We start from the raw sequence: 27,590 nt of genomic DNA, 5'->3' as shown, positions 1-27,590 counted from the left end.
CCTTTTCTTTCTTTCTAGTAAAACAAAATTTTAGCTAATATATTTTCATGGCTTTTTACTATTGAAATAATACATAAATAAATTTTCTATATCACAGATCAGTCAGCTTAGCTGAAAGTATAAAATCAATGAATCTTCGGCCAGAAGAAGATGACATTCCATGGGAAGCCTTGCGAGACAACAGAGACTTAAATGTTTTCTTCAGCTGGGATCCAAAAGACAGGTAACTAGAAGTACCCCTGAGCAATTTATTTTTAAAGAATTAGGATGAAGCTAAGAGTTATATGAAAAAAAAAATGTAATATACATGTTCGTTTTAGAGATCAGAAAATAGAGATAAGGCAAAGGAAGAAAATAAATCTTATCCCTATGTTGGGATTACTGGATAATCTAAATGTGAGATCTTCCTTCATAGCATATGTGAAAACAAATTCCAGATAGATTAAAGATTATGTGTTAAACTTCCTTAGAAATTCTAGAAGAATTTTTAAAGTTAAAAATAAAAATGGTTTGGGGAAAGACTTTCTTAGCGTAACAGATTTCCAATGCCTTCTTTCTCTTGTGAGGGGCCATACCCAGTGTGCTGCTTTCTCTAGCAGTGAAAAATGCAGTAACATTTGTGCAGCGTTTCTGCTTGGAGAAGCCTGTTAGAGATTTGGTGCCCAGGGTTTTTATCAGCTAGTTACGTGGGCACCCTCTGTCTAGCGTATACCAATATTCCAGACTCCCAGAAGGAAAGTAAGTGTTCACCATTAACAGACAGTCTAGGCACAGTAAGCCACTCTTATTTATTAGGGAATGGTTGGAGTGCCACAGGCCAACCTCACAAGCAGATTCTTTTAAAGGTAATAGCCTCAGGCTTGCTATGTTAACTCTTCTGTATACACACATAAAAAGATGCAATTTAGAAAATAATGTAAATACTGTGAATCTATTTTGTTTAAAATACATTGTTATATAAACATTTTAGGCACATTTTTGTACATCTATATTGCAAAAATCTGAAAGAATCCATACAAGGCTTGTTAATATTGTGGGTCCTTGGTTATCAGGGCAGGTTTTCCTTCTAATTTTTTACTTTTCTGTTATTTAAATTTTTTATATAATGTATTTTATCATTAGAAAAGTAAGTCTTAAGGGGAAAATGGTCTGAGAGGTAGGTAATCATTCCTGTCTTATGGATACCAAAATGGGGACTTGGGAGATTTTGCTTTGTTTAAGATCATTCAGCTTGTAAATGAAAGTTGGGGCCATTCAAGGCCTCTTGTATGATGAAAGTGAACCTCGAAAGATTTAAAGGTAACACATTGAGTAAAAAGGGTGTTTTGGGGATTTTTTTTAAAGGGATGTTTCTGAAGAACATAAAAAACTTTCATTGGCGGAGGAGACCATGTGGTTAAGAATCCGTTCCTTAACACTGAGGCTGATCAGTGGACTTCCAAGTCTTAACCACCCTATGGAGCCAAAGAACTCAGAGAAGACCACCGAGAATGGTGTATCCTCCCGGATTGATATTCTTCGTTTGCTCCTCCAACAGCTGGAGGTGGCCCTGGAGACAGGAAAGCGATTTATTGAGAAGGAAATTCAGGTATCATCATTATGTATTTAAAACTGCAATAATCTGTGAACATCTTTTTAAAAATAGAAATTCGAGGTGGGTGAATAGTAAAGAACAGTAGTTTGTTCTAATTATGGCATCTATTAGAAAAAGGTGAATATTATAGACTCAGGGAATTGCAGAGGCTTTCTCAGTATCCAAACTGGGCAGTGAGGAAAAGCAAAATAACCTTGTGATGGTGAATTTTTAATAGCTATCAACAAATTAATGGGTGTTTCTGTTTTTACCATAATGGTTTAGTTATTACAGTAGTCTCCTTTTATCTGTGGTTTCGCTTTCCATAATTATGGTTATGCCGAAGTCAGCTGCAATCCAAAAATTACATGGAAAAATTCCAGAAATAAACAATTCATACATTTTAAATTGCTTGCTGTTCTGAGTAGCATGATGAAATCTCGCGCTGTCCTGATCCGTCCCGCCCTGAACGTGAATCATCCCTTTGTCCAGTGTATCCATGCCCTTTGGTCGCTTAGTAGCCATCTTGGTTATCAGGGTATTGCAGTGCTTGCGTTCAAGTCACCCTTATTTTAATAATAGCCCCAAAGCACAAGAGTAGTGATGCTGGTAATTCGGATATGCCAAAAAGAAGTCGTAAAGTGCTGCCTTTAAGTGAAAAGGTGAAAGTTCTGCACTTAATAAGAAAAACAATCACATGCTGAGGTTGTTTAGATCTACAGTAGGAACGAATCTCCTATCCACAAAATTGTGAAGAAGGAAAAAGAAATTTGTGCTATTTTTCTATTGTACCTCAAACTGTAGAAGTTACAGCCACAGTGCATGGTAACTGTTTAGTTAAGATGGAAAAGGCATTAAGTTTGTGGGTGGAAGACATGAACAGAACCGTGTTTTGATTGGCGGCAAAGTGTTGCTCCTGCAAGCACTGAGCCTATACGAAGACTCCAGCAAGGGGTCCCTGGAAACGAGTGACCACATTCCTATAACTTATTATGGTATATGGTTATAATTGTTCTATTTTATTATTGTTATTAACCTCTTCCCCTGTTTATAAATGAAACTATCATAGGTATGTACGTATAGGAAAAAACAGTATATATAGATTTTGGTACTGTCTCTGGTTTCAGGCATCCACTGGGGCTCTTGGAATGTATCCCCACAGATAAGAGGGGGACAACTGTAGTTTGCTGATTAGTGTTTTGTAACTTAATTACTGAGATAGATTTTTATCCAGTAGTTAATAATCCCTTGTTTTCTTATTTTGTATGAGTTTAGATGAATTTAAAGAATATCACTTTTTCCTTTCCTTTCCAGTATCCTTTCCTTGGTCCTGTGCCTACCAGAATGGCCGGATTCTTTCATTCTGGCTGTTCTCAGTGTCAGACCAGTTCCTTTTATCTTGTTAGTGATATTTATGAGCTGGATGCCAGTGGTTTAGGTAAGTGCATTTGCAGGAGTGTGTTTACAAGGCCTTTGTCATTGCAGTATTGCACTTAATATATGCAACAAAATATCTGTAACCTCACTGGAAAAATTTCAAGCTAGAAGCTGTTCTGGAAATGTCTGGTTTAATATACAAGAAATATATGGTTTAAATATAAAGTACATTCACAGGTTACAAAGTAATGTTTTAGAAGCTTAAGTCCTTTCTGTATTTGAACTCTTCTTAGGTTCAGAAGTTGAAGAAATTCTTGATTTGTTGAAATATTGTTAGATTTCAAATTGAGTTCTTTACCTAAAATGAAGCCCTTAACTTTATGGAGAAGAGTTTTTTTGTAAGCTCTCAAACCAGCAAGAAGCACAAATATGCTATAGACTATGGCTTTTTTTTTTCTTCTAAAGTGTAAGATTTGTAGATCCTGTCATTTAGAGTGTTTGAAACATAGATTTCTAGTCCTAGAGAATTTTAGGTAGTGCTTTTGGCAGAAGATAATTAATACCTTTCTTTTCTTTTTTTCTCCCCCTCTTTCCCTTTCTTCCTTTTTTTTCTTTTCCCTTTTTTTCATCTTTCTCTCTGTCTCTCAGTAATAGAATTTAGATGCCAATTGGTCTTAAAATGTCTTTGCCCACATGTTGCTTGTAGGTATTAATCTTGCTTAAAAAATGAACGTTTTTCATTGCTTTTCATTTTTAGAGGATACAGTGGAGATCCAGGAGCGAGTAGAGAATAGTCTTAAGTCTTTATTAGAACAATTAAAAGGTAAGCGTTATTACTGTGGATTCTCATTTTTACATCTAATTGTCTGATAGCTGCTCATTTTTACAATAGAAACTTGTAAGAGGATTTGAAAATAATGCATACTTTTGGTATTTTTAAAGACTTGTTTTTAACTTTAAGAAGTTTTGGTGACAGGAGCAGTAGATACCTATTATAAAACAGTACACAGGTGTCTGTGGTCTTTCCCCCTTTCGCAGCCCCATTTTTCCAGAGGTAAGAACGAACCGTAGACATTTTTTAGATACTACCCAAACGGCCAGCCATACATGTATATAGAAATACATAGTAGTGATTGTTTTTTTAACATATGAAAAGGAAGAATACATGCTTTACTGACATTGTCAGTTATATATACACTCCATTCATTTGACGGATGGCATAATTTATAGTCTTATATCAGTGTACCAAATTTATTTCTCTATTCCCCCATAGAAGACATATTATGCACTTGAGTTATTTGTAACAGTATATTTATAACTGACGAAATGAACATCTTGGGACACAAGTGTTTGGGTACTAATTTGAGTATTTTCTTGTGATTAAATTCCTAGAAATGGAATTATTTAGTAAAAGGGTGCACACAAGCATATTAATCTATAAAGGTCTCTATTTTCATGAGCCTAAACAGTCTTTTATTTCATTGTCCAAATGAAAAATGATAATTAAAAGATGAAAATTATGAGAATTAAATGTGATACTTGCTGTATACTGTGTACTGTAGTCTTTAAATCCTTAATGACACAAGTTCTTCTAAATCATTCACTTGAAACCTTAAATTTATTGTGCCAGTGGTCTGTCTGTGGAAAGGCTTAGCTGGTGTTTAGACCCTAGAATATGTAATTTGTAAGGCCACCTTTTTTATTTTGAAGACAATTAGAGCAATAGTCATGTGGATTTTTAAAGAGCTTAAGATAGATGTTCCTTGCTGTTTGGTTCATTGTGGGGGGAGAAGATTTCTGGAATAAGCTTTTAAATTTGCTTATTCTTTAGTAGATTGTGCATCGTGTTTCTAAAAATAACATTGAAACAGAACCTGAATAAAACCATAAAATATTTTTCTGTTTCAGACGTCTTCAGTAAATGTAAAGGTGATCTGTTAGAAGTTAAAGATGGTAACTTGAAAACACACCCCACTCTTTTAGAAAACCTAGTCTTCTTTGTTGAGGTATGTTTTGTTTTCTTTCTGAAAAACTCAATTTTCCTTAAATGTATGCAGGATTAATTTTTCAAAAATGAACAGGTAATAGGCACCTTATACCTGTAATTTATTTTCTCACCCTGCCTTTCATTAATTGAGAAACATTTTAAGTCATTTTCTGGACCAGCTTTTTTCAAGAATACCAAGGTTTTATTCATAATGCTTAGATAAAACTTCCTGGAATTTGCTTTACTCATCTCTGAAGATTGCTCAGATTCCCTCCAGTTCTAGCTATTTTTTGTTTATTTTCCTTTGTGACTTAACTATTATGTTGTTTAAATTAATTCCTCCAGCTTCTTTTATTTGTTGTTGCTGTTTACTAATTAATTACTGAGATTCTGCATTATGAAAGAGAATTCAGGAGCTGATGTAGCAAAACTCTCTTCTTTTTTAACAGAGAGGATCACAAACACTCATAATTTATTGTCTTTCCTTTAATTTCTGTTGCATGTTTATTTACTTTTCTTCTCCTACTAGTCTGTAAGCTTCCTGAGGGCAGTATTCTCTATTCTGGTGATTGGCACATTGTTAAGTGCCCAAGATGTACTTACTGAATGAACGAATGTGTAATAATTGCACGTATGTGTATGTACATGCTTACACTGGAGCATAGGAGAAGACATGTAAACATCTAACTTAAACACAAAGGAGGATTAGGTACTGACCAACTGGGGAGATTTCTTTCTATGTAAGTTAGATTTGCAAGTAAGGCAGCATCTTACCTGGCTGGAGAGATGGATGGAAAAAGGCACATGGTAAAGAACTTTTGGATTCCATACGTAGGAATTTGGATGTCTCACTTGAGTGAAAAGAATGTGAATAGATCCCCGCTTCCTACAGGAAAGTGAAAGGAAGCTGGTGTAAGTGGAGAGTAGGTTTAGAGCTGGGAAAGCCAGAAGAAAGGATAAATATTTAAGCTGTCACAGTATTCTGAGCAGAAGATGATAAAGGCCTGAATCAAGGTGGTGAGGAGAAATCGAAGGGATTTGTGTAGAGAACTGTCAGTCTCTTTGTTTAATCCATTACATTTAACTGTTCCTGATAGATATCTTGAATGTAATTCTTATTCATGAATTTGTAATTTTTCTTCTTTCAGACTATTTCTATTATCCTTTGGGTGTCCAGTTACTGTGAGAGTGTCCTGCGACCATATAAATTAAATTTACAGAAAAAGAAAAAGAAGAAAAAAGAAACCAGCATCATCATGGTAATAATAACAGAAAACACAAGTAATAATCTGGCTGCATGCTGCTTTTTCTTTCACTGTTTCTCTACATGTTGTAACAGACCGTAGGATTCCATATATATTCATTTTCTCTCCCCAACGTTGTTTTTTCAATTACACACCTACAGGAAAGCTGAAAGATTAGCATAGTGACACCCAAATATCGTTACCTAGACTCACCACCTGTTAACAGTTTGCCACATTTGCATTGCCTCTCTTCCTCCCCCACCTTCACCTTCTCCCTCGCTTCCATACCGCCCCCCTCCCCCAATTTGCTGAACCATTTGAAAGAAAAGTACAGACTTCATGATATTTAACACAAGGATAAAACAAGGGCAGTCCTCTACAAATACTCAAGAAATTTTCACACATTTAACATTCAAAGACAGTAAAAAACAAAAAACGGGAGAAAAAAAGGAAATTTAATATTGATAAAATAATTATGTCCTTTTTAGCCTTTTTTCAAGATACTAGAATCCTACTAAGGATCTGTCACGGCTTTTAGATATGTCTCTTTACCTCCTTTAATCTAGAACACTTCCTTGGCCTTTTGTCTTTATGGTTGAAGAGTCAGTCTGTCTAGATTTTTGGTAGACTGTCCCACAATCTGGATTTGGCTAATTGTTTTTAAATCAGGGGCACTAATGTTGTGATGTCCCGTTGTTGCTGATTTCTAATTTAATTATTTGATAAAAGGAAGCGTCTACTGGATATCTTTATTGGAAAGGTGCCTTTGCTCCCTTGCAGGATGATACTTTGAGACTGTGACTATCCTGCTTTCCACCAGCCTTTCACTCATTGGTTTTAGCATCCATTGTTAGTCTAACTTGCGTGAATCATTATTACATTAGTGGTTCCACAAAGGTGAATTTTTAAAAATTTTGTCAACTTGTCATCTCTATTTAGCTTGCATTATTCTGTAAAATAGAGCTGTCCCACCCCCATTCATATATATATTTGTTTGTGTATTTTTAATATCACTATCTGAGTATCACTATGAACTCATTCTTTTTAAAATTAACCTTATAATCCATTATCATCATTTTCCTTTGGATGTTCAAATTTGGCTAATGGGAGCCACGTTAAGCTGGTTTTTATCCTTGAACGTGTCCTCATCAGTTTTTTAGTCCCTGCTTTCTGGAACAGCAAAAATGCTCCAAGCACTTTGTACTTTCCCATTGACCTGAAATCAGATACTTTTTCAAGGAGCCCTCCTGGTTCCTTTATGGGAAATGGTATTTCAAAACCAAGATCTAGGTGTTAGGTGTGTTAAGTGCTGTTGGAGTTTCATTGCTTCTAGTTATGTCCGTGGAAAGAGATAGGAAATTTATTACATACACAAACACACAGAGTTTTAAATAATTAATTCTTACTGATACCTCCAGCTTCAGTCCAACATCACTTGTCTTCCTTCTCTTCCTTCCCTCATTCCATATTTGTAACTTTATTTTCATAGAATGAGAACCCGGCTTCTAACAGCATCAATATATTTGTTCACTTGCCTTTTTTACAATAAATACCAAATAGTTTTGGAATTAGCACATCAGTTTCACTACTAGTTCCAATAACAAACCCACAAAATTAAGTTCACGTTATTTGCAATTTTACTTTTTGTCCTTAGAATATGTTCCAGTGAATGTAGATAGATTAGGTACTCTGTAAAAGCACTAGAATTAAAAACTGAGGTTATATTATTAGAGGGATGTAAATAAAGTTCATTTGTTTCTTTTTAAATTCAATTTTGGAGTTTCTTCCTATCTTTATTTTAGAATGTGTAAAACAACATAATGTGTATTCTTTTTTTAAAGGAGTTATTTAGGATTCATTCTGCACATGACAAACTGTTTTGTTGTTAGAATTTTTCCTATTTCAATAGGAAGGCCTTGTTTGCTGTAGCAATATAGTAGCCACTGTCTCTTGAAAATGTTTATGGTTTTAGTAGTAATACTGACTTTCTGCACAATTCAAGAATAACAAATTCAGGAATTCTTTAAATTTGACACTGTGCTGGGTGTTACCATTCATTCAGAAGCAAAGTATACTTAGATTTGGATGAGGGACTAAGTGAAGGAAGCTTCTCGTTCATTTTTTCAAGATAATTTAACATCATCAGTGCAAAGTTTGAAAGTATGGATTAGAGGTGCTCTGTTATTCTCTCTTCTAATGAAAGGTTACAGTCCTAGAACTTGTTAAATAGCTTTTTGGTATTTGAATTTTGTGGTTTTTGTAGTTGTAGCTTTTCTAGTTTCCCAAAATGAAAATAGCTTTCCTATTTTTCTGATTATCAAAGTAACGTAAAGGTGTGGGTAAAGTGAAGATCACCCATATTCCCACTGACCAGTGACAGCCACTGCAAACAAATGAGAATCATGTTAAATAGAAAGTTCTGCAACTTGCTTATTTGTTTTTTTCATTTAACAGGTATCTTGGACATCTCATTTCAGTAATATAGTTGTATCATTATTTTTAATGGTTATATGCCATTCTGTTGTATTAATAAACTATAACATTCCCATTGATGAATATTTGGTTCTAATTTTTTAAATATTATAAATTGTGCTGCTATTAAAATATGAACAAATACACAAAGTTGAATTTATAATGACTTCCTTAGGATATCTCTTAGCCCGAAATTACTATGTATATACATTTTTACATTCAACAGTGTTGTGTGTCTGTGTCTTTACCCATCTGACAGGCAAACATTGGTATTCTCTCTTTTCTAATTAGCATTTAAAAAAATTCTACTGATGTTGAACTTTCAAAATAGACTTCTTGAGTGAAAAACTGGCCTTCATAATTGACTGGCTAATTTTCTTGTGTTTATATGTTTTGTTTTGTTTTTTTAATTATATCATGCTGCTGTGATTTCTTCGCTATAATTTTTGTTCTGACTTTGCCCAAGTTTTCTATTGTGGTAGTGGTAGTTTTCCTGTTGATATGTTTTGAGCTCTTGGGCTCTTAACATAATCGTGTTTTAACTTGAGTGATTTTTTTGGTCCATATAGTAATTTAAAATAAACAAGATTTTTTTCTTTAAATGGTTCTTAGTGTAATGTTTAGACAGGCTTTTCCAATTTATGATCGTAGAAGTCATTACCTAAATTTTCTTCTGGTGCTTTGATGGATTTTTTTTCTTTTATTTAGATATTTAAGCTATCTGGAATTTATTTACTATTTTTATTTTGTATTTCCAAATGTCTAGCTAGTTAACTCAGTACTACTCATCTACTTGAAACCACTGTTTTGAAATGCTACCATTTAAATTCCCTTATATTCTTTGGTTTGTCTTGGCTTTGTATACTTTGATTTTTTTTGTCAATTTACTTATATACCACTTCCAATTTAGACTTAATATAAGTTTATAGTATAAACTCTAATATCTATTAGGGCAAATTGCCCTTAACTACTCTTTTTCAGAATTTTCTTGGCTGTTGTCACTCATTTTATTAACAATAGAGGAAATCTCAAAGAAATGGGAAGAAATGAAGTCCCAGTTCCTCTCATCATCTCAGTGTTCCTGGAGATTCTCAGCCCAGACTTGAGTCATGACCAACTAAGATAGTTTTCTGTTGAAATTTTATCTCCAGTTCCCCAGGGTGAACTAAAATCTCATTTTAATAAAATGCTTAGCTCATCATTGCTGAATTAGCATTATTTGTTGGCAATTAAATTTACCATCATTTGAGAGACTCTGTTGATTTCCAAAACTGTATCCATCCCTGACACTATTAATAGCATTAAGTAATGTTATAGTATGGAATTAGTATAGTTTATTTCATGTGAAGCTTATTTGATATTAGCATAGGAAATATGTTTGATAATCTTCCAACTTTTTAAAAATCTTTTTTTCCAGCCACCTGTCTTTACCAGTTTCCAAGACTATGTTGCTGGGCTTCAGACATTAATTTCCAATGTCGTGGATCATATTAAAGGGCTTGAAACACATCTAATTGCACTTAAACTTGAAGAACTTATTTTAGAAGACACTTCTCTCTCACTGGTAAGAGAATGTGGGCGATCAGCAATAAGTTATATATAGGTATTCAGTCGTTCTTATCTACATCATGAGGACATGTTAATTTTCAATTCATCATTTCCTTACAGCAGTTTCGGTTAGAAGGTGCCTGTTTGCTGTGTTGTTTGTGTTGGTGGTAGGTTCCCCTCCTCCTTTATATCCCTCCACCCCATCCCTTTATTTTGTACATTGGGCGGTGGCGGTGTGGGGGTTGTTCTTTTACCATGAAAACTAATGATGAATTAGTGAGGAGTAGAATTAGTATTGTCCCCTTACGAGCACCAGAGGAAACCAACCATATTTTTGCAGTCCAGGGATAATCTTGAATGAGAACTTAACTTGCTTCTGGGTTAACTGGCTTCTTTGCCACCTAAGCAGTTACCACCTGAAAAAAGAAAAATGTTAGACATCAGAAATAATTATGTCAGTAATTAGGCTAGAGCATGCCAGCCAAAAAAGGAATGAAATCAAAGGTAGCAGCCATCAGATTTCTCCTGATAATTATTTTACACTGGTTTCTTAAAATTCTGTTAGAAAAAGCCCTGTAAAGTCTTGCCTATAAAATGTAGATTCTTTTAAAAAATTAAACAAATAAAAGCTTTCAGCCTGAAATAATTAAAGATGTAATGGTGTCAGGTAAGTTAACATTCACCAGCCTGGAGCAGGTTTAGGATTATAATGGAGGCCAGAGGGCAATGGCGGTACCACCCGTTTCTAGCTAGTTGCTCCAGTGATGAAAGTCTGACCTTGAAGGAATGCTTCCCTTGAGTATTCCTGTGACCAAAGCCTCTGCTGAGGAGGGAACTCATCCAGAAATCTGAAGGCACTCATCATCTTAGCCCCATATTTCCACGAAAGGGAAGGAAGAGAATCTTGCTTTGCACAGCAGCTGTAAAAGATTGCAAGCCCCTCTTTTGAAAAACTTCAATACAATAGAGCTTTAGCGAGGGGCTTACTGTGGAAAAAGGCACAGAGCATGTAATATTTCCCAAGACTGAATAAAGAAAGCAGATATTTATTGACATGGGAAAGTACAAGTTTGGTTTTAGCCAGGTAAACTATATATTCAGCTGCTTTCCTACATATATTTGAATGAATATAGACTTCATTGGTGATTAAAAGCACTAATTGATGTATTATTTAATTCTTTAATATTTTTGTCTCCTTTTAAAGCTTCAGATTGTTTTGAAAAGTAAAATATGCACGTGGTAGAAAAAAGTGAAAATGTAAAGAAAGACAACAACTTCCATTCTAACCTATGCGCTAGTTCTCTTTCCAAGAAGGAACTATTAATAGTTTCTTGTGCACTCCTAGATAACCCATCTAGAAGCATATTATGTCTAGTTCTCCACTCCCTTTAAATACAAACAGTAGCATCCTATACACATTGTTTTGTCTCTTGCTTTTTGTACTCATCTCTAGGGGGACCATTACCAATGAATAATTACTTTATTCTTTTTAACTGTTCTGTAGTATTTCATCATTTCTTTACACACAAATGTTTGTTTGTTACAAGAGAATTAGAAAATAGAGAATAGCACCTCCCAGTTCCCAACCTCAAATCAATCCCAGTCCCACCATCCAGAGCCATCTCCACCTCTCCCTCTTCTGTATTCCTGTAACACATATGTATCTGCCAGTATCCTTTATGACTTCCAGGCACTCGTGGTATCCAGTAAAGGCCTAGTAATTGAATCCTGGACAAATAGGTACATCCCAGGTAGGATTTTTGCCTTCTACTTCCCACTTGAATGAAGAGACACTTGACAGTCCTTTTGGAATACATTTCCATGTGAAGAAATCTGGAAATTCAGAGTAGATTTGAGCTGTTAAATTTTTTACTTTTTAGATCAATTTTAAGCTCATTCTTTATTCTAGATTCACATACCCTTTCCTGGATGCTATAGGCAAAAAAAAAACCTTAAAATTATGGTACCTATTCTTTGAAAAAAAAAAAAATCTTAAAGTTTGCATACTTGAATGAATGTCACATTACTTCATGTAGTTGGGCTTTGCCGGGTATCTTTGAGATATTTAATAAGTAGATATGAATGTATTGAGTTCGCAGTTGTTGGGCTAAAGGCTTGTAGAAATAGCGACTAAAAGACCTGGCCGTAGAGAGATGCATACAAATGACTTTAAATTGGATATAGGATACAAGCACAGAAATCTGATCTAGTCAAAAAGAGTCTTACTGGAGAGGGGACATTTGAGGATTAATAAGTTCTCACCAGGCAGACAGGAATGAATGAAAGGAATTCCAAGCAGGAGGAGGCAGAAAAAAGCAGAGGCAGGAAAGTGAATTGTGTGGGGCACCATGAGTCAGTCGGCAGAGCCCAGGCCCATGGTTATGTGGGAAGGACTGTCCGGTGTGAAGGTGACAGGCACAAGAGCCCTGCTGTTGTGACTGTGGGGCGTTGTTCTTATTAAAAGATCTGCCTCCTGAAATGAAGGGTAAGATTTCTCTTTTTTAGTGTTCTAGAGGTTATCTTTAACTTTGTGCTGCTCTCTAGATTTTTTAAAGCCTGGGTCTGTCCTCTTTTGACCTTGAGAAAGTCACTTAACCTTTGGGCCTAATTTATCTCTAAAATGGAAATCATAGTAATACCTACTACATAGGATTATAGTGAGGATTAAACAAAATAGTAATGGTCTTATATTGTCTACTTTTGTTAAAGTTATGATACATATAACATACTGAGCAGCACCAGCTACCAAATATAGGATCCATATAGTGCTGGGTACTTGTCTTTTAGGTTAAAAAAAAAAAAAATTCTCTTCAACTTCCATTAGGTTCACAGAATTCTTTCTTTTTGTTTTCCTTTCTTACTAAACTTGAGACACTATGAATAAGGCCTCTGGACTACCACTTCCTGTTCTGGTCCCCTTCCCCGCTCCCTAGGGGATCTACTGAAACTGGGTGTGTGCCAAGACCTTTTTTTTTTTCCATTTATACTCAGACAAAATCCACAGTATTATTTGTATCTTTTGAATAACACCTGGTTTTAATATAAAATTGTAATGTATTTTACCTTTGTTAGGTTTTTAAAAGTAAACGATACACTATTTTATTCTGAAGCTTGCCTTTTTTTCACTCAACTTTATAATTCAAGATATCTCTTCAGGTTAATGCATATAGGTCAGTCTTGTTCTTTTAAACACCTGTTTAGTACTCAAAATATGAATGTACCACAACCATTGGACATTTAAAAGTTTCTATAATTCACTCCTACATACAGTACTGAATGAAATGTATTTGTACATACTTTCTTATGTACATTTGTATTTCTAAGGTAGATAGATGAGGTCTCAAGTAGTAGTATTGTGGGACATAGGCTGTGCTTACCCAGTTTCTTCTGAGCTTTGCAATACTGCCAGCTTCATGTAAACCTAACCAGTTCTCAGCCAACCTCTTTTCTGTGTTTGAAAACTGTCCCTCGGCCCCTACCGCCCTTTTATTTTTGTGGTCTCTACCACAGGTCAAATGAGCAGCAAATAGTGGAGGTTTAGGAAAACTTTGGTCTTTTTTCAGTAGTTTGGCCTCTGGAACCCGTTGACTTTTCAATATGGAGGGAGACCTGTCAATATTAAAACTAAAAATGTCGATACTGGTAAATTTGATGCCTTTAAAAAGTGGCTGTGATAATGTCAAAATTAATAATAAATTCCTACTTTTTATCTGATGAAATAATCAGAGATCTCAATTTTTCCACTTTGTGTACAGTGCATAATAAAAGTGTTTTATGTCCAGACTAGTAATAAATTTTTACTTTTTTTCTTGATGAAAACTACTAATTAGAAATGTTTTTCAACTTTATATAACTTATAACAAAGGTTACTTGAAAGAATAATGATGTGAAAAAAATAGGGTCTTAGTGAAAAATCACATGGAAATATATACATCAGTGATGAGCTTTAGCCTTCTTTGCATTTTATGAACTTGAAAATGACCCACCCTATTCTGATGGAGCTTGCAATGAGGCCAAAGGTAATGGTAATTTTAGTTTATATCTGGGGAACTATAATCTAGGCTAATGCTTTCTGAGCAGGACCACTAATTCTTGTCTTCTTTGTAGGAAGAGAGAAAATTTTCAAAGACTGTGCAAGGGAAGGTGCAGAGCAGTTATCTGCACTCACTTCTGGAAATTGGGGAGCTGCTGAAAAAAAGACTTGAGACCACAAAGAAACTAAAAATTTAAGCAAGTGTGAACTACAGGCACTGATGACTCTATAGCAGAAAATGACATCATCTTCCCAGGCAAAATCTACATCTGGTTGACCATCATTTTAATCCAGAACTTCCTCATAAAATGCATGAAGGACTTTGATCGTGAATTAATTTTTTAGGTATTAAATGTATACAACTGATTAAATTATTGTATATAAACCAGAAGCAGGACCCTCATCTGGGTTTGACCACTTTTTATACATGTTCATATGCATATGGCAGCCACAAGAGAACCCCACTTTTCTTCCTCCCTTCTATCACCAGAAACATCTGGTGGGGGGAGGGTCCTATAAAAGCAGCAATAGAAATTAAGCATAAAGCATTGACCTCAGAGCAGCTGAATGGCCCTGCCATTGTAGCAGTGGATATTTTGGTCTGGTCCTTGAGCCTTAGGAAGCAGAAAGGAGAAATAGAGGGGGACTATGACTGGGAGCAGGCCCTCTTTCCACGTTAGCAGTTTAGTTTTAAGGCTTCCTCAGCTGCTTGGCTCCCATAGAACCCAAGGCAAGTACCTAAGGGGCCTCAGATGAAATCTGGTACAAGCACCTGTCACTGACGGGCACCACTCAAGACAACCACAGGTGCTCACTTTTTGGCTTAATAGTCCCAGTAGCCAGACATCCCAATCCTAGCTCCCATGAGAATTAAATTATAGATGGGCTTCTGTTAACTTAGAGCTGTCTGGAAGGGAAAGCAGTGCAGACCACTTACAAGCCTGCCGAGGACTAGCTTGCTGTCTTTCATCTGTTAGGGGAAGATGGGAATCACTTTTAAAGAAGAAAGGTGTACATAATTTATGCAGGCAAGTCTAATGCCAATGCCATTGGTTTTGTGAGATATATATATATATATGTACATGCTTTTACATATATATGTATATTTTCAAGCATATGTGTGTGTGTATATGTATATATACATATATATGCTTGAAAATGAAGATATAATACTTTAGTTTTGTTTTTTTGTTTTTTTTTTTAAGTGGGGCCGGGGTTTGGGAAGGAAGGAAGGAATGTATATTATAGACTTAACCTAGGTTTTACATTTTTGGCTGGCAAAAGAAATGTTATGCATTGGGTTTGAGGTTCAGTTTACTTTTTTCAAACCTGAGGATCACACCGGGTTGGTGTTTACATTGTTCACCTGGAGCTCTTCAAGACTATTGCTTCAGAGGTAGGTCTGACAGAAAAGATAAACATTGCTCTTGAGAATGTTGCAGTTTATACAATTGCTTTGATAACTTTTTGTGTTTGAATCTGTACTTCTGTTTTTTGTCTTTGTTATCCAAATATTGTTAAAGTTAGTAATTTTGTAAGAGCAAAGAAATTAATTTGATGAGAAAATTCGAGCATCTGGTGGCGATTGGTCTTGAAATCCTTAAAGGTCCTTTCCAACTCACTTCTCCAATGAGATGTGATACTTCTCTCCCTCAAAAGAGAGCTTAGAAAGTCTCTGTATACAAAGCAATTGCATCTTGTCTCCTCATCTGGACTTTCTTAGACTCACGATTTGATAGGGCAATTAATAACTGTTTATAAACTGCCAAGGAAATTTTTTAGAAAATGACTACATTACCTGTTCAAAATAAGACTTGTTGGAAATCCTAGTCCATCAAGTAACTTCAAAAAAATTACTTTTGATGTAAATTAGTAGCCACAGCTGTCACACCCCATCCCAAAAGGATGAACAAGATGAACTGAAAATTCTGATTGATTCCAAATGTAATTTAATGACAACATATCATAATTTCTTAAAACTATGACCTATGGAATTTCGTGTGTGTGGCAGTGGGGGTGTGTATGGCATGTGTTCTTGAAATGATGTTTCCATGAATGTCCAAAAATACCGTACATAGAAATAGAAATGCTCTTTGAAACAAGTCTGTCAACCGACCTTGATCTATCTAGCATATGTGTGCTCAGTGGGCTGGCTTTGGTCCTCAGGGACAGTGTGTGACTCCAGTGGTCTACCTAACTAGTCTCTTGCTTAGGGGCATCTGGGACCTCTACTAAAAACTCAGAAGGTGGGTTTTAGTGACAATGTTATGTCAAGGTTATGCTTCCTTTGTTACTTGCTGATTTTCCCACTAAATGTAGCATTTCAATTAGATCCAAACCTCTTACGTTTTGAGAAAATTGTAAAAAGAATGAAATTATGCAGAAATGGCCAATATCTTTTATTGATCTGTTCCTTTGGAAACTCATGCACTATAAATTGTGTACAGTTAAAAAAAATATATATATATATATATTCTTACATGAGTAAAAAAGCACCCTCTCCAGCAATCGTATGTCATTGGTATTTGAAGAGAATTCCCAAATAACTCATTGCTGCTGCTGCTGTTTTTGGTTTGTGTGAGTTTTTTTGTTTTGTTTTTGTGTGGTAAATTGCTATTTAAAAAACAAAAAAGGAGAAAAAACACGACTACTGTTTACAGACTGAAAAATTACTGCTTTTTATACTACTGAGATCCTAAGTTGAGACTCTCCAAAGCAAACATTTGGTTTAAATCATTTATCTGATATGGATAAAAAGTAGAGAAATTTTTAGTGTTCTCCAAATGTACAAATGCCTAGCTGTGTTGCCCATCAATTTTGTATATTTTCATAATTTTAATTGTTCAAAATTGCATTATATTTTGCAATCACTATGTTCAATCTGGACTTGTCTTTCATTTTAACTTTTAATATAAAAAAGGGGTTTCAATGTATCTATGGCCTTGTTATTGAAACTCTTCCTACTTATTTGATGTGATTTATTAAAATGGGAAGTATATATTCTTCCTTTTCAGAATTAAGCATAGAAATCTACTTTAAACTGGATGGGTTAATTTATATAAACATTTTTAAATTGGCATTTCTGCCCGGTTCATTTTTGTTCAAATTCCTAGAAGTTACCTTTTAAATGATATATTTCATCTCAATTTTGTATTGTTACATTCCTCAGCAAAATTGTGAAATTTGTGAATTTAAAATTTATCTGCCAAGGCGATTAGTCTTTTTGTTTAAAAGAAGTACCTTGCATGCTAGCAATCTTTAATTCAACATATATCTAATGAGTACTTATTTACTATGTGCCAGATTCCATTTTAGGCTCTGCTGATATAATGATAAATGAGACCACATATATCCCAGTTAGTGGCTGAGGTGGGGATAGTGACAATAAAAATAAATATTAGTTTGTAATTAAGTCTGGTTTAATAAAATAAATCAGGGTATGTGAAAAAGTGGGTCGTGAGAGGACCCCTTGAGTGGTGCCCTCTGACCTGAATGAGGAAGAGTCAGCCATGGAAAAAACAATGCAAGTGCAGAGGCCCCAAGGCAGGAGACAGCTAAGCATGTTCCAGTGACTGAAAAAAAAAGTCACAGAAAAAGAAGTTGAAGGGTAGAGATTGATGGAAAGTAGAGTGGGGATCAGAGCAATAAGGACTTTAGCCATGGGAAGGAATGAGATTTCTAAATTTAGTGGCAAGTTAACTGGAGGATTTCAGACAGGCTGATGACGTGATTTATCCAAGAGTGTGTGTGAACATACAGGCTGACATTAAGTTTATTCAGCCATACTAACAGTGGAACCAGGAGCTGTTTACCTTTCCTCTCCTAGTCTCCTGTCATGTATTAAGTGCTCTTTTTGAGCTCTGAAAAAAGTCAGTTTTTGGCCTGCTTCTGTCCCAACTGTCTCTTTTCCTTTAGCAAAAGATGGGTACTTAGATATACCTCACTGCTGTTTTTAACTTTTCCCCAAAAAGGTGGGCTCACAGTTATACTTTTTCATATTGTTTTTTTTTGGTGCTATCACTGCCTTAATGCAGGTATGTATTTCATATAAGTGGAGGGTAAGCAACTGTGAGCCAAATGCTTATAAAAATTATTTGTGGGGTACCTAAAGCAGTTTATGCTTGAAGAGTGCAGAGCTTTTCTGCAACCTCCAGCTTCCACATATCCCAGTAAAAGTGGGTCCCAGAAATGTACTGTTTTACATATGAGAAAAGTAGTTATTGCATATAAGGTCACTACTTAGGACCACCCAGTGGGGTAAGAGTTGAATAAGATTCAGACTCTTCAGCACTGATGAAAGGAGCTAAAACTCAGACAAGCCCCAAACCATCTCACATTCTTGGTCTTGATGGCCATGTTCAAATTCTCATTCTATCTTGGTTTCTTACTGAATAATCAACCTCTCCTGATGTGATTCCAATGCCAACTTTTTTTTATTATTTTTTTTTTTGGTGTGTGGGCACCAGTTATCGAAGACTATTTATAAATTAAAATTATTCTTGGCACTTTCTGAGAGAATTTGAAAGTTCCTTAGAATAGGGTTCTTCATGTTAGATTCATGGTCTCATTTGTGTCAGGTTATCTGGAAAGTTCCCTTAAGATTGTATGTACTTGTTTGATTCTGGGAAGCCAGTCCATAGCCTTTATTAGTCTGATTAACAGCCATGTCATTTAAACTAGATGCTAAGAAGCTGAAGGAAGGAATCCATTTGACTCGTTATTGGGAGATTGAATTTTACATGGCATTTGCAAGTCACTTCAGACTCTTAAACGAGAAAAAGGGCCCATCTTTAATGAAAAAATCTAGTCCTGCCACATAGCCCATGTTTCTTCAAGACCCTAGGTTTATAGTTAAGACCCAGCCTGGACCCATTCAGTGAAGTACACCGGATATGTTGTCACCTTCTTCCATTCCTCTCACAATTGAGATGAGAACACATTAAGGGACTGTGGATACATTTATAGAGTTCTTTCTCTTTCTGCCATCTTTAATTTCCATAAGTTAGTGAATACTTAGTTCTTCAGAAATGACTGTTTTAGGTACATAAGAAAAAACTAGAACAGCTAAAGCAAGTTTAGCAGTGAGAAGCATCCAAAATGATCATCTCCCCAAGTTAATTAAAATTGAAATAACGAGTAGGGGGAATACTGAATTTGTTGGGCCAAATATATGTTCTTTTGTCAAATGTTGCAAGTACCTGTGCTGGATTTGGGCAGGCTTTTAGGTTTGAACATCTTTTGCCTAGATGAATTGTTAGCCTAAGCTTCCACAATTGTTTTTGTTCAATCCAATTCGACACATGGATTTTCCTGCATATTTTTTTGTTTACAGTGACTTTTACCAATCTGGGATAAATAAGGAACATAAACATTTAAGATTTTATTTGCCATCTCTGTTCAACTTAAATTTCTTTGGGTGCAATTAGACATATTTCAGGAGCTACAGTTTCATAATTTCAAATAGTTAAATATGAAAGTGGGAATGTTATGAAGCTTATTGCAGATATTGCTCATCACTCACGAGAAGTTTCAAAGTCAGTACAGTGCTTCCTCCCTCTGCTTTTTAAAAGTTGGTGCTTACTGAGTAACTGACAGTGACAAAGTAACTTAACTGGAAAACAATCCCTTTTTTAATTTCCAAATTGAACTGAATTGCATCATTTAGGTATCTAAATCAAACTTGAAAAAACTTATCAGATTATATCAGCAAAACTATGAATTTGCTATATGTATCTCATGGCATATGGAAAATTATTACACTGAAGTTCATTAACGTTGCCATTCAATTTTAAGGATGAGAAAATGGACAATGCAATATACCACCCACAATCAGTCCACTTGAATCTGAACACCAGTCGAAAGTAATAAAGGTAGCCATTGAGCTGGGACCAGTTTCCAGAGTGTTGTCAAGATAATCTGTTACCCTGGTAGAGTGGGGTCCATACCAGCTTAGATTAAAAATTCCAAAGAGAAAGCAGGTCATAGGCCAAGGTATCATTTGTAAAAGAAAACTGAATAGCTTCAGGTCCACTTAGCCAAAACATGGAAACTTTAATTGGATCAGAATTACACCTGTTAACGGTCTGGGCTGTACATTCTTTATAGCACCAATTCCTTCTGAGGGTGAATTTCACAAGCCATCTGAATAAGCGTTCTACCTATACCCAGACTGGCTATAGAGATGTCCCAAGCATGGTCATATCAGCATCAATGTCCAGGCATGCTCAGATTTCTGGTTACTAGTGTCACTTTCCCCACCACTCCCTGATATCTCAGAAGGGTCTCACAGCCAGCAGGTAACTCTCCCTCCCCACCCTCACCAAACTGGAAAACCTTGGAGTGCCTTTTTACAGCTCCTCCTTCTCGGCCCCCTTCTTCTGGAAGGCAGTCAAGATGTTCAAGCTCTTCTGGAGCTCTTCCTTCTTCCCATCGCTCATCTTGTTCTTCTCAATCAGCTTGGTGATCCGGGTCATCTCTGATGCTGGGAAGTCCTCGCCCTGGTCTAAGACCTTCCCCATGATCTTCAGGTATTGCTCGGCCCACTTCCTCTCAGTCTCCTTCACACTTGCGAGGTTATCCTGTCCCTGCTTCAAGAGGGCCTGGCGGGCCTCCACACCAGAGGCCTTAATGAACTCTCCAGCAAGGTTGTCGTATGTAGGCAGGCAACCAGGCATACCTAGGTAGACCCCATGCCCCTTTAGCCAGCGCTGGATGGCTCCAACCTTAACTGCCCCACTGTACAGGACTGGGTTCTCAAAGTCCCCATCCCGGAAGAGGTAGAAGACTGGGTAGTTCTCTTTGTCCAGCTTGTATTTCTCACTCAGTTCCATATTCAGCTTGTCACCATAATCTGTGAACAGAAATCAGATAGGAGGAGCAAGACCATGAGGAACGCAGGGCAGGAGACTGCCACGAGGCCTAATTGAGCTGAGAGGAAGAAAAATCACTGTGTGAGTTCCTCTGTGGCTTCCTAGCCATGTGGCACTAGTCATCTAACCGCTCTGGGTTTCATTTTCCTCATCTGGAAATGGGAATTCTTCTGAATATTATATACCCACTATCTGTAGGTACAGTTCTCTGTTGGGGGTCTAGCTGTGATTAGGAATATCGACTTCAAGGCACTTATATTCTTCTAAGGGTGAGAAGAAAGATAATGAACATAAGTGATTAGTGTCATGATGAAAATAAAACAGGGTGATGTGACAGTGGGTAAGGAGGCCCACTTCAGGTGGTCACAGAAGGCCTCTCTGGAGATGACATGAGGGTCCTAAATATCAAGGAGCCAGACAGGTGAAGATCTGAGAAGAGTGTCTCAGGTGGAAGGGACTGCAAGTGCAAAAGCTTTGAGGCAGGAATGAGCTGGGTGTATTTAAGGATCACAAAGGCCAACCGGCTGGAGCTTGGTGGGAAAGGGGAGCGGGTGGTAAGAGAGTGCCTACTGCACGAGGACTGCTGGAAGGACCCAATGAGGGGCTATGTGTACTTAACCTGGCAGAGTTAAGTACTGATTATGTGGTAGCTGTTAGTATTTGCTATGTCCTCCCTAAAAGGCAGCAGCAGTCCCAAGGACTGATGCTGTGACAACTGGTTTCTTAAACCTGTCAAGAAGAAATGGCTGAGACCATCAATTACGGGACGGTAGAATAGGAAGCGTGGGGGTTCCAATCCTAGTTCTGCCACTTTAAACTCTACAGTCTTGAGCAAGTTACTCTAAGAATGTTTCTTCATTTGAAAATTGGGGGTCACAGTATTTCCTTCATCGAGTTTGTCACAAGGATGAAACACATGTAAAAACACTTAGCACAGTGACCTGTTTCACAGTAAACATTGAATAAATGCCAGCTATTGTTATTCTAAAAGCCCTAAAGGAGTGAACGTGCAGTGACTCAGAATTGATCAACTGTCCTGGAGAAGAGTGCCAGCTACCTCTACCCAGGACCAGACTCTTAAACTTACTAGGGACTGATGCTTTCCAGCTGGGAGGAAGCTGAGAGAGGGAAGAACCCACTGCGCTTGGTTAACAAACAGGTGGAATTCTGGACGAGCCACTGCCTGCCCTACAGCCTTGAGCTTCAGTTTTAAGTATAAAATGGAGATAATATGTCTCGCTCCTCAGGTAGGGTTCAAGTGAAGAGTAAAAATGCAATGTCTGTGTATATCTTTACAGACTAAACCACTACATGTTGGCCACTATTATTATTAAAGCTGTCACTGTGGTTGAGAACTGCCCTTGGTTTAGTGGCAACTCTGGTGGATTTGAGTTAAAGCCAAAACCCAGTAGTTTTGGTACAAAAGAGCTGAAATGAACATGGAAGCTTGGACTATGCTGTCCCCTAGGAGGCATGGCACTCTCTCTGACCACAGTCCACTGTAAGGAGAGCTCCAAGTTCTCATATTAAGTTTAATGTCAGTGTGGAGTAGAGGGTGAAGGATGGTGGATTCTCTTTCCTCAGGCACCCGCAAGGCTGAGCTGAGGTTATGTGGTCACAGAATCTGCTCAACCTAAGCTTGCCGTGGGTACCAGACTCCCTGAGGCCATGACCACATATATACTCGTGTGTGGCTCAGGTGCTGGGCATTCCCCCTATAAGTAGGGAAATAATTCCAGCTTCCTCCCTCTTTGCCCTCCCCAGTCGTTCTGGACTTGTCCATACCTGAGATCCCCACCTCTGCCACCAAGAGATCATCGCTGGAGGCCGAGTTTTCAGCCAGACGCTTGAACTCATCCTGCTTCTCACCGTAGGGGTACTGGGTGTCGAACTTCACCAAGACGAACTTGCTTTTGGGAATGACCTGAGGGTGTATAGAGCTGAGCAAGTGGGGGGGTTTTCCAGAGACCTTTGGGGCTAATTGCCTTTCCCAAGGGACCCTTGGTTAAGCAATGGAGTGGAAAAGCCTACAGAGGAGACAAGCTCTCACATACTGATACTCATTCATTCATCCATCCAGCCAGCCATCCATCCATTGATTCCTTTAACAATTTAGTGGTGCCTACTATGTTCTGGGTACCCCGTTAGGTATTTGTTCACCATTATCAAAGACGTATAAAACCTTGTCTAGAATAAACAAAGCTGTGGATGTAGTAAGGCCTTCTCTTCTAGTCACTCTTTTGGTAAGGTTAAGTAAACACTTAGCACACACTTTGGCTCCTTCATGCCCATCATCCCAGTGGGCTTTTCTCAGTAAACACTGAACCAGAAATCTGACACCAACCAACCAACCAACCAATCAAGCAACCAACCACCTATCTATAAAGGAGCTGGTACCACCAAGGATGTTTTGGCAATAGAGCCCAGAGTTTGAACTTTGCAATTTTGGGCTCAAGGGAAGTTACCAAAATGCCATGTTTGGGACAATGTCCTCTCCCTAGACTACAGCTCACTTTGGCTAGATCTCTAGATTCTGTCAGGGCCAGTATTTTCAACTGTAAAATTCACATCACCATTTTAAAGTGTACAATTCAGTGAGATTTAGTGTATTAACAATGTCGTGCAACCATCACTAACATCTAGTTCCAGAACATTTTTACCACCCAGAAAGGAACCGTGCACCCAGAACCACACACCCATTAAACAGCCATTCCCTAATCTTTAACCCCAACCCCTAGCAACCACTAATCTGCCTTCTGTCTCTATGGATGTCTACTGACAGAATCATACAATATATGGCCTTTTATGTCTGGCTTATGTCACTTAGCATGTTTTTAAGGTTCATCCATGTTGTAGCATTCATCAGTATTTTGTTCCTTTTTGTGGCCAAATGCTCTACTGTATGGCTAGACCACATTTTGCTTAGCCATTCATCGGCTGATGGACACCTGGGATGTTTCCATCTTTTGGATATTTGTGAACAGTGCCGTTATGAACTTTCATGTACAATTTTGTTTGAACACCCGTTTTCATTTCTTTTGTGTAAATACCTAGGAGTGGAACTGCAGGGTCATCTGGTAATTCTACGTTTAACATATTGAGGAATTCCAAGGACTTCCTTTTGATGGTTTCTTCCAATGCACAGATTTCATCTAACAAACTGCCTTTGGTCAATAATACTGCCTTCTCTTCCTCCTACAACTTTTTGTTTTTCTAACCAAAGTGATCTCTGCCAGTCAGTATTTCATCACAGGCAATCACTGTGATTAAGTCAAGCTGACATCACTCCAGTTTTTGTTAGTCCTTGTTCCCTATTGTGTTGCTGTCCATTTGGCTTTAGGTTCTAAAAAATATTTAATACTGCCTAGGGACACAAGGGAAGAGGGAAAAACCACCAAAACAGGTAATCTTTAAGTGGTCACTGGCCCCTAAAATTCTGAGCGCTGGGGGTCTAAAACCAGGGAAGATTTAAAATACAAATCAGATCACATCACTCCCGCCCAACTGGCCTTATTTCAGTTCAACACACCAAACCTATTATACCCACTTAGGGCCTTTCCATTTGCTGTTCCTGCTGTCTGGAATGCCCTTTCCTCAATTCTTCCCATGGTTGTCTATCATTAAAAGTTCAGTTCAAATAACCCCTCCGAATGGAGAGACCTCCTCCACTCATACTAATACTGCTTCATTTTCATCACATTCTATTTGTTACCCTGCTCTACTTTCTTTGCTGCATTAATTACTCTTTGAAATCCTTTGTTTGTCCTCTCCAATAGAATGCACATTTATGAGAATAAGGACCTTGTATGACCTGTTTTCTACTGTATCACTCGTGCCCAACAGTACCTGTATGTAGCATATGCTCCAAAAATAATTCCTAAAAGAACAAAGCTAGGGCAGACTTTGGTAGCAGATGCTACATGTCCAGGGGGAAATTTTTAAAAGTACAACAAGGATCCTACCTGCAAGGAGCCTACATTTGTATTATGGAGTAATAGTAATAGTTATACGGTGCTCTAACATTGAAATAGAACTGATTGAGTGGTCTCCATCTTTTACTTTCACCATTCTTACAGTGGCTGAATGGTTCTGAATGGCAAGCATTTACACAATGAATTTTGGTTTTAGTTTTTTACTCGGTCTGTACCTCTTAATTGCTTTAGGAATCTCCTCATCCTTGAGGAATTGGCACCACCATAACCTATATTTAGGCAACTTGCTTCTTCAATATACAGATGAATTCATTATTCATTTATTCATTGAATAAAAAAGGTATTGAGGGCCTATCATGTGTGAGGCACTGTTCTAAGTGAATACAGGAGTAAAAAAAATGGACAGGGTCTCCTATTTCTAGTGATGGCGAAGGGCAAGAAACAAAAAAAGGCACTGGAAATCACAGAAAGGCAAAGCATGGAATGAAGCCTCTGGGCATGAAAACACTAGAAGCTCTCCTTTTGTTCAATGGCAATGAAGAGAGTGAGATTTAGAAAGGGACTGGAGAAACATTTGCTCATTCAACAAATTATTATTGAACATTTTCTATGTGATGGGTTACCCACTAGGTTGTGGCAGTTGTTAAGTGAACAAAATAGGCAGGTAGCTCTTCCTATGCATGTAATATTCTAATGTGGGACATAATAAAGTAGACAAGAAAAAAATCAGTGATGAGTGCTGGAGTGAAGAGTGAGCAATCAAACAGGGGAATGTGACTGGCACTTTAGGCTGAGGGAGAGGGAAATCAAGGAAGGTCTCTGAGAAGGCAACATTTAACCTAAGCCTGAATGATGAGAAACAACCAGATTTTCAAAGATTGGGCAAAGAATGTTTTAGTCACAAGTGCAAAGGGCCTACGGCAGGAATGAGCTAAGAATATTGAAAGGACAGAAAATGTGTGGCTGGAGTAGAGGGGCAAAAAGGGGGATGGTTAGGAGATGAAAGAGAGAAGCAAGAGTCAGATCATGTAGGACTTAGGCTACTGTGTGGAGAATGGTTTGAGAGGCTCAAGGGTGAAAGCAGGGAGACCAGTGGGGTTACCGTAACGATATCCTTAACCAGGGGCTAGCAGTAAAGATGAAGAGGCACCAACAGATTAGGAAATACTGTTCACTTTACAGTGCAGTTTCCTTCTAAGTCACACTTGGTCTGTAATGTTATTCCACTCCCATGTTTAGGGGTTAGGGGTGTCACGTTGCCAATAAAGGTCCCCAAAGCATAGGGCGCTGTGGAGTGTGCCTGACAACCAACCAGCCATTTCCACTTTTAAATTCTTGAAATTCTGCCTTGAATGAGCCACAGGTGCCAAACGCACAAGAAACCCTTCTGAAAATAGGAAGAGTTCAACCATTTGAGATAGATTTAGAACTCTACTTCTTGGTTTCACTTCCTAGTAACGGGTACAGATTAAGAAAATAAAACGACAGGCTCTCTCTCAAACCCTTGGCCTGTCCATTTTGTAGACAAATTTAAAAGCTGCCAGTGGGTGAAGACAGGTGCAAGGGTGGAGGGGGGGGCGGTCGGGGCTGCATTCAGCCCTCAACATTTCCAACGACCATTAACTCAGGCCAGGACCCCACATTCTGTAAATACGGGGGTGGGAAGTACTGGCGAATCCTTCCACGTCTTGACACGATTTTAGTCATTTGTCCCAAGTCCAAGATATTCCCCACAGGGTGGCTGAACCGAAGTTTATTCTTAATGCTTGCACTTTTCAAGGAGATTCAGAATATCTGGCATTTTTTGCATATTGCAAAGCAAGCTGCAATTCAAGCCAAGGGAAATGGGGCGCAGAAATGCATGCTCACAAGCCGGGTTTCCACCCCTCCGCCCAACCACAGCCAGAACTGTGGCGACCGGCTTGCACCGCCCTCCGGGTCTCCCACTTGGAACTCAAGGATTGGATCTTGCCCGGCACCGCCCTCTCCCCATAGGTGAGGGGAAGGGGCACCCGGTTCCCTGGGCTGCATCTCGGCACCTCTTTTGCAAAGAGGAAACAAAGTACAAATACTGCTAAGGCAACAGCGCGCAGGGACCATGGAGCACGGAGACTCCATGGTCATGATATGGTCTCGATACAGAGTCCCTCAGCCCTTTGGATGGTGGGAAGCCCCGAGATCGTCGATACAGACCACCTCCTAACAGCCCTCTGTGCCCTATGTCTCCCACGGGTGTGCGCTCCCCTGGGCGCTCTGGCTGCACCTGCGCGCGATGTTCTCCGCCCCCGTTACCTTGTAAAAAGTGACTGTATCCAGGGGAAGGGCACCCTTGGTGTGCAGGCCGCTGCCGCCCTGCGGAGCGGAGAGGAACAAAAGGAACAGGAGAAGGGGAAATAGTGGGGAGAGAGAAGCGGCGCGTAGAATGGCGGCAGCCATAACGCCGGACTCTGGCAGTGGAGGAGCTAGGAAGGCTGTAGTGGAGAGAGCGCAAGACGGGAGTCACGTGACCAGTAAGGCCCGCCCCAGAGGCTCACGCGCGCCTACGGCGAGTGGGT

At 38.1% G+C, this 27,590-nt stretch overlaps 2 protein-coding genes across 2 annotated transcripts in view; one reads left to right on the top strand and one right to left on the bottom strand.

Moving 5' to 3' along the window:
* NAA25 (N-alpha-acetyltransferase 25, NatB auxiliary subunit) overlaps positions 1 to 17,380 on the top strand; it is a 56,908-nt gene extending 39,528 nt beyond the window's left edge. The window contains exons 17-24 of the mRNA XM_039868157.1: positions 98 to 223; positions 1,345 to 1,588; positions 2,888 to 3,011; positions 3,708 to 3,773; positions 4,859 to 4,956; positions 6,086 to 6,196; positions 10,071 to 10,217; positions 14,309 to 17,380. Of these exons, the coding sequence (XP_039724091.1) occupies positions 98 to 223; positions 1,345 to 1,588; positions 2,888 to 3,011; positions 3,708 to 3,773; positions 4,859 to 4,956; positions 6,086 to 6,196; positions 10,071 to 10,217; positions 14,309 to 14,431 (1,039 nt within the window). The 3' untranslated portion in view covers positions 14,432 to 17,380. The remainder of the gene's footprint in view (positions 1 to 97; positions 224 to 1,344; positions 1,589 to 2,887; positions 3,012 to 3,707; positions 3,774 to 4,858; positions 4,957 to 6,085; positions 6,197 to 10,070; positions 10,218 to 14,308) is intronic.
* Positions 17,381 to 19,601: 2,221 nt separating this feature from the next.
* ERP29 (endoplasmic reticulum protein 29) lies at positions 19,602 to 27,544 on the bottom strand. Its single transcript, XM_039868166.1, has 3 exons — positions 27,328 to 27,544; positions 22,889 to 23,027; positions 19,602 to 21,084 (listed from the first exon to the last, which is right to left on the bottom strand). Exons 1-3 carry the CDS (start codon positions 27,469 to 27,471, stop codon positions 20,582 to 20,584), a joined length of 786 nt encoding a protein of 261 aa, XP_039724100.1. The 5' UTR covers positions 27,472 to 27,544; the 3' UTR covers positions 19,602 to 20,581.
* Positions 27,545 to 27,590: the final 46 nt, after the last annotated feature.

Source organism: Pteropus medius, unplaced genomic scaffold (assembly GCF_902729225.1).
Source record: "Pteropus medius unplaced genomic scaffold, Ma_sr-lr_union100, whole genome shotgun sequence".
NCBI classification, from domain to species: domain Eukaryota; kingdom Metazoa; phylum Chordata; class Mammalia; order Chiroptera; family Pteropodidae; genus Pteropus; species Pteropus medius.
The sequence above is the reverse complement of the archived record's forward strand: the minus strand, read 5'-3'. Positions and strand labels throughout refer to the sequence as shown.